The sequence below is a fragment of the Cupressus sempervirens genome, chromosome 5 (genome assembly GCF_028749045.1).
Source record: "Cupressus sempervirens isolate cs-2001-9-10 chromosome 5, ASM2874904v1, whole genome shotgun sequence".
NCBI classification, from domain to species: Eukaryota; Viridiplantae; Streptophyta; class Pinopsida; order Cupressales; family Cupressaceae; genus Cupressus; species Cupressus sempervirens.
In genome coordinates, this window is record NC_143122.1 from 365,117,907 (window position 1) to 365,131,564 (window position 13,658).

Below are 13,658 nucleotides of genomic sequence, written 5' to 3' on the forward strand. Positions count from 1 at the left end.
GTACTTCTGAAAATGTATGTGCACTATGATGTGGATGGATTGATAACCTTGGAGTTACACAGAACCCTTGAGGTGGTTTGGCAGTACCAAAAAACATAAAAAATGACTTAGCAACATTGCATACCATGAAACGGGACTTGATGGTATTGCTGGACTTGTCTTTATTATTTAATGAATTCACTTGGATCACATTTCCCATTCAATTCAAAATCTTAGTAAGATTGGTTTTACTAACCATAAAACAAACACCAGACACATGATTCCCAAGACTCAATTCATTATCTTAGAAAGATTGGATTTACTAACCATAATAATGATCACCAGACTCATGATTCCCAAGACAGGTGGACCCAATTTTTAGGAATGCCTCAGCTCAATTTCTCATCATAACACTCATCCCGAATTAGTTGAACTGCCAGCATCATTATTGTCAAAACTTCCCCCAAACCTATTCATATTTGTCTAAATATCATAGAGCCTCACAGTGAAACACCCAACTCTATTGCACAAAGCTCATCGTATCTAGTACAGCTCAACAAACCGATATAATATCAATTTGAAACTGTTGTCCCAAACCAATTCACATTCCATCAAATATGAATTCAGTTGGGTTAGTCACAAGAAAACAAAAAAGTTCTCCAAAGCTGTTTGTGTTCTCAGCAAAGTAAAAATCTTTCTTGAAATGCCTCCACAAACCAAAAGATAAATATTTTTTTAAACTAATTAAGAAAAAATCAAGATAGGATTAAGAATAGGGGAAAGTACCACACAAATGAGAAAGAAACCCAGAAAAGTTTTATTACCTTAAAAATGGATTTTTTCATGATTCTGTTCCAATCGTTTGGTCAAAAATATTGATGTGTAGCTAGGTTGGATCCCTTCTAGGGTCAACCTAGTACGCCCAATGGCTAATTGGCCTGTCGGCCTTAGCATGTTGCAAATGAACTTTGTCATTTCTATCCTTAATTGGGTCTGACCCCATTTGGACAATTCATGTAATTATGTAATTGTGCAAGACCTATTATATTGGGCAAGACCTATATGAACGTAACTTGTAATAAGAGGTCTGATCCTATTCTTGGCACCAGAACTACAAAGCTCTCTGGAGGTCTTTTAAGAGGCGTTGATTCACATATATGCAAGGCCAATCTTGCATTAATAGAAAATGAATTATGCAATGTACAGAATATGTAGCATGCTTGGGGGTGATGATAAGGGCTTAACAACTATGGTTGGGAATGCATCAGATCTGATGGCTTGCCTGTGGTTAACGAGCACTACCCGAATTTAACATGGTATCAGAGCAGGTCTACAGCTTATTTGTTCTTCAAGTGTCAGTATGGTAAATGTTTGAACAGGAGGCCGGGCTGAAAGTCTTTTGGTACTATGTGTTTAAATAGGGGGGTCTCCTTCAGCAGTTGATGGCCAAAAGGGGAAGAGTTTATTTTTTTGAGATGTGCGATTAAAAGTAAGAGGATCGAATGTAAATAAGCTGCTTTGAATGAGACCTTTTAGCAAATTTAAAGTTGTGTAGTGTGAAGCCTTTCTGCGTGATTGCTGACTGTAGAATCCCAAGTGCTTAAATTACCTTGGTTTGGGTTTGCGACCCTTCAGCATGCATGTGTAAAAAAGAAGATGCAAGAACAGGTTATTGTTTGCAGAAGAGTATCAATTGATTACAGGATTGAATAGAAAGGAGGTATATCGAGATTGAATGCAAAAGTGAAGATTGAAGTATTGTGCAGGGGAGGAAGCAAGAAGCTTGGCAAGATTGGTATCTAGTATTTGGGCGTGCGGGTCGACCATCCCTATAGCCAATGGTCTTGATGCCATTATAATAATGGTCTAGGGACTATTCTCATTAGAGGCTGGAGTTGTTTGTGCGATTGAACTGGTTGAGAATCTACAAGACTCCATTTCCTTGGGTGTTATTATTAGGCAACATCCATATCTGTGGTTGGAGCAAAGAATTCAAACTGTTGTCGCATGAAGGGGGTGACTCTTCATTTTAGTTTAGCCATTGATTTCTCTTCTGATTGAGATTATTCTTATTGCATGTGGCTTTTCCTTGATGCAGTTATAGGGTATGTCAGATTTTTGGCTTTATGCATGGTGATCGGGAGCCGAATGTGTGCATGCGTGCTCTTTCAGGAGCTGCCCATTTGCTTGTTTGTTATGAGCAGATTGAGAGCATAGTCATATTATCTTCTATGCCATCAAGTGTCATTTTAATGTGATTTCATAGAAACTGTGGTGTGGGTATGATGTTTTGCTTCTTTCTGGACCGTTTTTTCTATGTGATGGTTCATGTTTTATTTCTGTCTTGGTATTCTTCTCTTCAGTATGTGGAATATCATCCATGCTGGCCGTCTCATTCCATTCAACTGACGTTTTTTTCATTTTAAGAAAATAAAGGGGAGTTGTTGACAGTTATATCTATCGTCGTTTGAGGTCTTAAGCCCATTCAATTTCAGCATTCTTTCATTATTTTTTCTTCGATTGGTCATTTTGTCTTCGTATGAGTGTAAACAGAGAATCAGATGTGTTTTGATGATCAGTTTTGGCGGTGGCTTTCAGTTTGCCTTTCATTCAGTAGTTTCAATTTGCATTTAACTTTGAGTGAGCATTAAAATCATTATTATTATTCTCTCTCTCTTGTTATTATGAAAATCACATGTTGTAAGCTACACAGTTTTGCATGATCGTGTGGCGTCTATAGAGGATTGAGTACAAAATATCTTCCACATTTGAAAAAATGAAATCCTTCATGATCTTTCCTACATCTACTGGTCCAGGGCCATTGTCTTCCACAGACACAGCAAGCTTTCCTCAACTCAGGTACAAGATGAGAGGCAACAGTCAGAATCTCTTACATGTGTATATTTGTGTGCATGTTGAAGATCAAACTACAGAGAGATAAGTATTCTATGATTATATCTCTTAAATTTTTGTTATATAACTGGAAATAGTGTATGCTTTTAGCATTGATCTCTATAATAGATTGATTTTATGAAGTATTATTAATCTCTCTTGGTTGCAAGACGGACCAAGAAGCAATGGGATATGAGACACTATATACAAAGTAATGCAGACTGTATGAGGATGCTGCTTGCAGTCGTGAACTGAATTGATGTTCATAGCGTCATAAAAGAGGAAGATCATATACAGGAAATATCCAGCGGGAGTCTTTTCAGCTTTAGAGGGAGGTTATGTAACAAAGGAAGATGTTTAAATCTTTGCAAGCTTATGTGGCAGTGTATCAAGTGGAATCCGCTATCTTATTGTGGTGATCAAAGTTGTCCCTGCTAAGAGGGAGTCTATATTAAGATAATATCTTATACTTTCTATCGTAGTCAACTACTTGTCTGTAGTCCGTCTTTCAGTCTAGATAGGAATGTTTCCTATCCCGTCTCTTTTTTCTTCAGTCTAAATAGGAATGTTTCCTATCCTGTCTCTAGTTTTGTTTCTAATTCCGTCTTCAGTCTACGTTGTTTCTTTTAGAAACAACGTCCTTGTAATTCTTTATAAGAAACACATTTGTTCCTCTGTTAATCAATCAATCATCCGGAAATCCATTAATCTACCAACTCTTCTTGAATCTTGTAACATGATATCAGAGCTATTACTTAAATTTTTTCAAAAAAATTTCTGTTGAATTTCTCTAAAACCCGCTTAGGGTTTTCGGCCTAGAGAAATTCCCGAACTCGGGTCTGCCTGTGTTTGTTCAGCACACTCTAGCCCCATTCGTCCATGCACATCGATCCTTGAAGAAAAATCTGCCATTTTTTATCAAGAAATCTAAAGTTTTTTCAAGCTTTTTTCAGCTAGGGCCGTTTTTTTTCGAAACCCTAATTTTTGGGGTCGAAAAAATATTTTGTTTGCAAATTCTTGATGGGTTTTCCGATAGCTCAATTGGGTTGTCATCCGTTTGTTCTGCGTGCCTCGATTTTTGTGCCTCAATTTTCGAGCCAGCGGATCCAGAAAACGACAGCAAATTCCTTTTGGGTTTTTCGAGCTCTCTTCTGGGTCATTCTCTGATTCTTCAAGGTCTTTCATATTTTTGCCTCGAAGAACATGCCTTCACAGTTTTTCATTGAAAAACGTGCCATGGCATCTCTGACAAATATTCTGCTCGAACATAATTCCAAATTCAATGGTCACAATTATGAAACCTAGAAGCAGCGCATCATCGCAATCTTCGAATATTGAAACACCGATCAACTTGTTCTGGGTGTTAGGCAACGTCCGACTTCTCCGGGTCCTGATCAAGGCGAAGCTGCATTTTTCGCCTTCTGAATCTATTTCTGTTTTTTATGGGTTTGTTGATTTTCTCCTCAAAAATCATTTCAAGTTGTCTATAATACGCAAGGTTGTGTGAGATTCTGGGTTTGTTGATTTTCTCCTCAAAAATCATTTCAAGTTGTCTATAATACGCAAGGTTGCGTGAGATTTTGGGTTTTACCGTTTTTTCCACAAAAACAAAGTTTTGTAAATGCAACTTATTTTGAGTCATAGCACTCTTCTAGCAAAGCTTCTTGGTTTCAGCATTCTGTAGATCCAGGGAGGGTCTAAGTTATCACAGAATGTTCTAACATCCGTACGTTGACCATTAAGGGAGGGTATTAAAATAATATCTTATACTTTTTATAATAGTCAACTACTTGTCTGTAGTCCGTCTTTCAGTGTAGATAGGAATGTTTCTTATCCTGTCTCTTTTTCCTTCAGTCCACATAGCAATGTTTCCTATCCTGTCTCTAGTTTTATTTCTAATTTCGTCTTCAGCCTACGTTGTTTCTTTTAGAAACAACGTCCTTGTAATTCTTTATAAGGAACACATTTGTTCCTCTGTTAGTCAATCAATCATCTGGAAATCCGTTAATCTGCCAACTCTTCTTGAATCTTGTAACAGTCTATGTTGAGAGAGAATTTTAATCATTCTTATACATGTCGTTAATGAGTTCTCTATGAGAGAAATTAAAGGTGAAATAAATCCCTTGTTAATGAGTTCACTGTGAGAGAGAACTTTGAGGTGCAATCCCTTGTTAATGAGTTCTCTATGAGAGAAGTTCAAGGAGAAATCCCTTGTTAATGAGTTCTTTTTTGTGGGAGAAGTTCAAGGTACAATCTCTTGTTAATGAATTCTTCTCAGCAAGAGAAGTTCGAGGTGAAATCCCTTGTTCCACCCTTTGCGAGTAGGTATGGTGGACCGCCCTTTGAGACTAAGCATGGTGGAAATGTGTTCTTCTCTAAGAGAAGTCTGAGGTGAAAGCCCTCATTCCACCCTTCGTGACTAGGTATGGTGGACCACCTTATGTGAGTAGGCATGGTGGATCACCCGTTGCAAAGAGGCATGGTGGAAGTCAAGTGTGTGACTCCGTGTCTTTAATTTTATGTGTTTATGAAGTAACTATGGTAAATTATGTTATGCTGAGATAAAATGTTTCTATGAGAATCAATGTGATGAGAATTTATCATTGACATCATTGGTTGCAGCTTTGTGTGCCTACCATACTAAAGATTTGTTTTGCTAAGGAGTGTTGAAGATTGCAGATGTTATAGAGATCTTTATCTCTGATTTTGCCATATGGTGAAATAGAGATAATAACTTTGTATTGTGTCAACAGCTGGAGAAGATATTATTACGATAATAGATAGTTTCTATTATCTTTATTTAGTATCTAATGGTTATCTATTGTAACCTTCTATAAATCTTAGAATGTTTCTAATATTTAGTTATCTGTTTCTAGAATAGAATGTTTATATTCTTTACGATTGTTTCTTAAGGAATAATCGTTCAGTCTCTTGTTTGATCTCTTGATCACTATTAATAACAACCAAATATTTTCCAATTACTTCGTAATATGGTATCAAAGCCAATAGTCTAAATTTTTTCGAAAATAATTATAATTTCTTAGTTGAAATTATTTACATGCATATTTGCTTGCAACTCTCTCTATAATCCAACTAGGGTTTTCATTCTGAGAGATATGAATCCACCAACTTATGGTTCGATTTTGCAACCCATTTTTGTCCAGATCCATTTGTTTTTCTGCATATTTCTGCCATTTTTTTTTGGTTTTTTTGCAGCAAAAGTCTATTTTTTAGGGTTGCATGTACTTGCATGTTGTTTGCATGTGCCGCTTTACCATGCAAAGTCTCATGTTTTTGTCTCCCTTAAAAATTCTAGTGGGTTTTCATAAAATTTTCCCTCAAAAAAAAAAATTCTGATGGGTTTTCATATTTTCTTCCCTAAAAAAAATTCTTATGGGTTTCTAAAAATTTTCCCTTAGAAATTTATAATTCTGTAATACGCAAAGTTGTGTGGGATTACTTTGTGGGTTTGTAATTTTTTCCTCAAAAATTATCTATTGGGTTTTACCGTGTTTCCTAAAAAACGAAGCTTTGTATTGTCAAGTTTTGATTGATTTTTCACCTCAAAAATCATGTTGGGTTTTGATTATTTTTCACCTCACAAATCATTTTAGGTTTCAATTAATTTTTCACCCCAAAAATCGTGTTCCATTTTTTCAATTTTCTCCTATAAATCATGGCTTTTTGCAATCTGTTTTGGAGCATTATTCTCATCTGTAAAGTTTTGGAGCATTATCCAAAGTACCATCAACAGTCTTCTCAACAGACATCCCTGCTCCAGATTTAGAAGGCTCCTAGAGGAAGAACATTGAATGCAACTATTACCACAAGTTTGGGCACATGAAGGTTGAATGTCGAAAGCACTTAACTGCCCTATCTAAGAAAATCTGGTTCACAACCCACAACGAACAATGCAGAGCATCTTGAGCAAACAGAATCTGTCTTTTACGTTTTTTGATAGCTTCGTGCTCTAGATAGATTAAGGGAGGGCATTACAATAATAGATAGTTTCTATTATCTCTCTTTAGTATCTAATGGTTATCTATTGTAATCTTCTGTAAATATTAGAATGTTTCTAATATTTACTTTTATGTTTCTAGAATAGAATGTTTCTATTCTTTACGATTGTTTTTTAAGGAAACATCATTTAGTCTCTTGTATAAATTGATCTCTTGATCACTGTTAATAACAAGCAAATATTTTCCAATTACTTTGTAATAGATATTTATGATAGTATTGAGATTATATTATATGAAGAGACATGTGTCATACAAAGAATTATGCATTGGAAATATAAAGAGTCTTGTGTTTGGAATTGAAGAGACCTTCAGTTGTGATATGAAGGATCTTTCAATTCTATATATATGCATAATTGCCTTGTGCGATGTAGCATGGTATCAAGTAGAAAGCATTGTACTTGAATATTTATTATCAATAAAAAAGATTTTTTTTGGAGTGGTTGGGTTTTTCCCTTCAAGCTGAAGGGTTTTCCCAGGATAAATGTCTTGTGTTTTTTTTGTTCTTCTTCATTGCTGTTTGTCATTATTTCCAGGCAAAACATTAACAGTGCATTCTTTCTAGGTGGCCGTCTTGTATCTTGGTTGAGAGAAAAGCAAGCTTCTACTTCACTATCTACAATTGAAGTGGAGTAAATCACAGCAGTGTCCTGTTGCACAGAGGTTCTATGAATGAACCAAACGCTTAAGGACACTAAGGTAGAGTATGACCATCCTATATCTATCGTTTGTGACAACATGAGCATGATTAATATCCCTAAGAATATTTTTCTGCACTCTAGAACTAAAATATTCCTATAAAGCATAAATTTTTGAGAGAGCAAGGTGATCAGCCTATTAAATTAGAATATGTTTCGACTAAAGATCAGATTGCAGACTTGTTCACTAAGCCTCTAGCCAAGGGAACTTTTGAATTCTTGAGGGAGAAGTCAGGAGTGATTCAACTCCATCACTAGCTTGCAGACTAGAATTAGGGGGCACAATTGATTGCCATATTCTTTCAGCCCCATGTCAGCTATGCAGATTTGTTTCAATCATTGATGTCAACATGGGAGAAATAAGTCAAGAAGAAGAGCTTTATTTCAAAGTTGGTTTCAGATGAGTTGTCATCAATTACAAAGGGAGAGATTGTTGAGTATGTTGTCTTTGCTATCAAAAGTTGATGATAAAAGTCATTTAAATTTCAGAGAATTGTATTGTGTTGCTTGACGTGCTTGAGCTGCTTGACATGCTTGAGCTGCTTGTGACTACATCAGCTGGCTTGTCAGCTGCCTATTTATCTATTTTCTTGCCCTGTCAAATTATTTGTCATGTCAATGTGTGAATAATGACTTTGTGTTACCAAGAACGTGCCACGTGTTTTTTAAAAAGCTTGTTTTCCACCTTGCATCTTTAGATGGTGATGCAGTTGGTCTGTGAAGCCATATTCAGACTTGTATTAAATCTTTTAAGGATTTTTGTTTGATATGAAACATGGCAGAAAAGATGGAATTGTGTGTGCAAGAGAAGATTATCTGGGCTTCAATTTTGAATTAAACATTAAATAAACTGGGATTTGAGGAGTCGTGTCATAAAAAACACAACTGGGCGATATGATTTTTTAAAAATAGGCAGTTATAAGTCAATTATAATATTGGGGAGGCGTCAACAGTTAAAATAATCTGAAAAAGAGGCCACGTGTGTTTTGGATGGAGGCAGGGAGTTAGCACTAGAGTCTTCAATTGAAGTGGCATATTCTTAATTAAAACTGGGCCTCGTCTTTTTTATTTAGAGCTGCTGTGTGTACAGTTGGAAAGTGACGTTTTTTGGTGTGTGGGAAAGAAATGTGCATTTTTTTAAAGCCGTGTTTTTCTTATTGATAGTAGTGGACAGCTTCTTTTTCAAAAGTGTGGTTCGGAAAAAAAATGGTAGGGTGAACGTTTGAAAAGGAGGCATCGCTGGAAGACTTTTGGTACACTGTGTTTAAATAGGGGAATCTCATTCCGTTGGTAATGGCCAAAAGGGGAAATTGATTTTGAGATGTGCAACTAAAAATTAGAGAATCAAATGTAAACGAGCTGCTTTGACTGAAATCTTTTAGCAGAATTATTGTGGTGTAGTGTGAAGTTTACCTGTGTGATTGCTGACTGTAGAATTATGAGTGATTAAATTTCCTTGGTTCATTTTTGCTGCATATGGTGCTATTAATCAGATGAAGGTGGGTGTTATGAGTTGAGCTGATGGAAAAAAAATTGAAAAATGGAGAAAAGAATATAACTTGGTTACTGTTTTTTGGTCCGCTGCAAGCCTACATTCTTTGAGACATCTATTGCTGAAAATACAATTCTGAGAAATCTCATTGATTTCTGTATTTCTGAGAGTTGGTGCTCTCTGTAGGTTGGTGATCACATTTGCAATAAGGGTTGATGCCCACTGAGTTGGTCTCCATTTTTTTAATAAAAGCTATTTGAATGCGTGATTTTTTAATGGAGAGAGTTTTCCACAAGAAATCTGGTGTTCGTGTCTTGATGATCGTTGTATTATGTTTTCTGATGTTTGCAAGTTTAACTTTTTAGAAACCTGAAATACTGACTCAACCCCCCCACCCACCCACCTTAGAATTTCCTGTGTGCTCTTCAAAGTTCACAGGAGATCTTCTTATAAGAAGAATTTTCAAGCTTGGTCTCCACTCAATGCCTTGTGTATTGATTACCCCGTATAAGCTAAGCTCTCAAAATTTTGATACAGTAGTCAGTAGTTCCCACGAAATCTGACCAAACTAAGTTTATTTCTGAAAAATACATTTCAATGAAGATTTTACTAGAAATTGATTTACAATTTTGATGCCTGTCCACCTCATAAATAAGGATGATTTTCAGACAAGATATATCAATAGAACTATACAAATGCACCGCCATGCAGATTTTATAAGTTTTCCCATCCAGATCCAAGCCATTATTATTTCATAAGAAGGGTTTTCAAGCTTGGTCTCCTTTCAATGCCTGTGATTATTACTTGCCCCAAATAAACTAAGCTTACATAAATGGCACACACAGTACACATAAAGACTAGTCTATTTTGAATAATTGATGCATATTCTACAAAAAAATCCAATAATTTCTACACCTTTTCATCATATAAACAGGAAAAGAATCCAAATAAGATACATCGATTAGACCATGACTTTCGAATTAGCCAAAATCAACCCTGATACATATAAATGCAAAAGCCTATTAGAATAGATCCTAACACACAGATTTTAGTGCTCTCACATACCCTGTTCATATTTGTTTGAATTCATTAGAAGTGCCTCTTAATGCAGATTTACTGCAACTTTGGTAATATGCCAAATAATTTGACATCTACAGAAAACCAGATCTATAAGATTTCCACAATCCATTAACATGAGTTATAATTTCTGGATTTGATTGTGTGTAGTTTTTTACCATCAACGTTTATGTGTTGGCATGTTTTCTGGTATATGCATCTATGGGTCTTTATAGCATCCATGTAGGTGCTCCTTATTTGTATACACCCTCACACACACGCATATATACATATATATTTTCGTCTTCGTTGGGTATGGATGTGTGTATATTTTTCAATTATTATTATTATCATTTATATTTTTTTCAATTCTAATATTATATTTCATATCTTTGTTATTTTTATTATTATTTATTACTATTTTTATTATTAGGTTTTATCCAATTTCAATTCCTATTATTATTATTACTATTATTTGTGTTTATTATTATTATCATTACTATACATTTATGCACTTTTTATTCATTGGTTGAATTATCATTTCTCATTCTTTCAAATTATTATTTTTGTATTTTATTTGTCTGACCTATTAGTTCCACTCATTTGAAGTGGTTTTCAATCTGTTTTTTATATTCTTAGATCAGAGTCTTGTCATGTCACCTCTGTACTTTTTTCTCTCTCCTCACCCAACCCCCCCCCCTCTTTTCTTGTCACCTTTCTTAGTGGTTTGCTAGATCTGCAACTTATCATTTTTTGTTCTTCATGTTCTCTTGCATCCTAATGATGGATCATGTAGTATGATCCGAAATGTTGATGGTAAAAAACTACACACAATCAAATCCAGAAATTATAACTCATCTATAGAAAAGTTTCATAACTGTTTTTATTTGAATACAACTGGCTTCCCCAACCTGCCTAGCCTCCCTCTTTCCTTTATCTCCTGAAACTATGTTGAATCATTTCAACTTGTGCCCTTATAATATTTGTAGCATTAGTTTTGCCGAAAGTTAAATGCCAAAATCTGTCCAACAAATGATGTACTTCCTAAAACAGTTCACAAAGTCGGGTTAAAGCTTGTCACTTTTATGTACACCCATTTGCTTCTGTATATGGTTTCTCTTAATTCAGCTAATTCTCCAGAGAATGTTCACAGATATCAATGCATCTGCGTATAACTTAAATGAGATGATTCACTATTAATATTGACAGATAGACCAAACTCTATTCCACGGAGATTAGCATTATGAAGACAACTATTTAAATATTTGAGATCAGCCTACAATTCAATCTTTTGTACATCATGTGTTATGCATCTCATGTTTTGTGTAACTGTCCCTGTATCCTGAATACTTTCCTAATTGTACGAGAAAAAAAGGGTTTCAGTTTTAATCCACTCAACGCTATTGTTATTGTTTGGCATATATAAACTAAGTTCATATAAACAATTGTGAGAAGAAGTCAATGATCTATAGAAAATCTGTCAAGATTTGTCTAATTTTGGTACAAATGAATTTAAATGCAAGTTTAACTCAATATTCATCTCGAACTCTGTCTTTATGTCACCTAAGAAAAAATATTTTTTTTATTAGACTTGTCAGAATTCGATGAAAACATAATTAGGTATACCGGGACATTTCCTATCTGCTAAATTTTCACGTAATATATCAATGATGATATACCAAAATATAAATTTCTCAACAAATCCTAAGTTTTTACTCGGAATTAGTATACAACACACATGTTTCTAATTATGTGTATTGAAAAGACTTGCCTGCGATTATATTTATCCAAACAATAAACCCTATTTTTTCCTTGAAATTAGCTTACAACTCATGCATTTCATATTTCTTAAGTTTGACAGACATGCCTTATATTTTCCGCGTGTGAAAGAATTTCCTTCCCTAATTTTTCCTGAAAGAATAAATCAAGATGGTGAGAATGATTTCAGAGAAACATACTGATTCCAGCATTCCCACCAGACGAAGGTGGTCCGACAGCAGCAGAATTTCCCTCCAGAGCAGTGGCACCCCCAAACAAAATCAACCTAGGCCCAATGTAACCAGGCTGCCCCTCGTCTCCCACAGCAGCAACAGCTGTCAATGTGTGCCCACACCTGGGACCTGGTCCGTCATCCTCTTTCTCCATTATTGCACTAACCACCTTGTAAGTTGGAGCAGGCCTTGGTCCGCCATTAATGACTGATCCCTGTTGCTGATGATTCTGCTGCTGATTCTGCTGCTGCGCGGCCATTGCCTGTTCTTCACCGTATGAATTTGATTCCGCCTGCTGTGGATTGCTACTGTCTGCATTCTCCTGTACATTTTGTGTCTGTTCCTGTTCAGATTCAGGCCCCATCCCTGAATCCACCTCCATAGCAATAGCCTAAAACTATTTCTACTCCAAATTCTTTCCCTACCAGAATTGCTTTCGATACAAAAACCACAAAGAGAACTTAACCTGTCGAGCATTGTTCATTCAATCCCCTGCCGCCCATGAATTAAGCACGGCCTTCCAAACCCTCACCCAAAATCCTGCCAAGCTCACAGAAAACCTAATCGATCGCCGAAACTAAATTCCGATGCTTTCCCAGTTCTCGGGCAGCTCGGAAATCCATGCCCACGTTGATAAATCCTCAGATCGCGTGTAAATCAAAATGCCCTCTGTAACCCTCGGATCGACGGCCAAACAAAACAAAACAAAACAAATTGTGTTTGCTGAATTCGAGCCCTGGATTCCAACCCACTACCTCGTCGAATCCAAAGGTTTAAAAAATAATTAATCTCCTCCAAGGCTGAAAAGACGTCAAAAACCTCTTCTTCTTCGCGACGATGACGAATCAAAATTCCTGGCAAACAATTAAACAAAATTCAAAACCGGAGTTAACAGCACAATAGGCCAGCTGATTACCGGGGTTCACTTTAACTCCAATTCGCTAACCCGCGCACTAGTTCTTCCAAGTTTTTGTAAATTAATTTCATAACGACCTCCTCAGAACTCTCTCTTTTACTCACCACACCGACCTTTTTTAATATATTTGACTAATTTAATGATATAAATTATGCCCTCATCATAATTGACTTTAGATATGTCAACTCCTAGAAATCTATGTTAGGGGAGGAATTTTTGTTGCCCTTTAGCAAAGAAGAAATAGAGAGTTTTCACCGTTAACTGTTTTTTTTAAGTTATCTTTACCACAATTTGAGCTAGGGGACAAATTTTTGTGAGAGCTTTTCATTTTGTCAACATGGCTTATTTAGATATAGCTTGTGGTTAAAAAAAAAAAAATTGGAGCTATTTATGTTAGTTATCAATATAGTTTATTTAAATGATTGATTATTATTAAAATGTTCTAAAGTTTCTTCTTTTTTAAGCATTTCTACAAACCTTGGTTTAGCCAAATCAAGGTTTTGCAAACTTTCATTCCCATTTTGGGGATCTTACTTGAATTTTTTGTTTCACTCGACAGATGCGTGTGAAGACACGTCTTTATGCTTAAGCTTGGAGTTAAGGCAATTTTCAAAAAGT

General features: G+C 35.7%; 1 protein-coding gene across 1 annotated transcript in view; it reads right to left on the reverse strand.

The window, feature by feature from the left end:
* Positions 1-13,147, reverse strand: part of LOC149556253 (serine/threonine-protein phosphatase BSL3-like) — a 56,018-nt gene extending 42,871 nt beyond the window's left edge. Inside the window, exon 1 of the mRNA XM_089830437.1 lies at positions 12,092-13,147. Coding sequence (XP_089686563.1) covers positions 12,092-12,506 — 415 coding nt within the window. The 5' untranslated portion in view covers positions 12,507-13,147. The remainder of the gene's footprint in view (positions 1-12,091) is intronic.
* Positions 13,148-13,658: the final 511 nt, after the last annotated feature.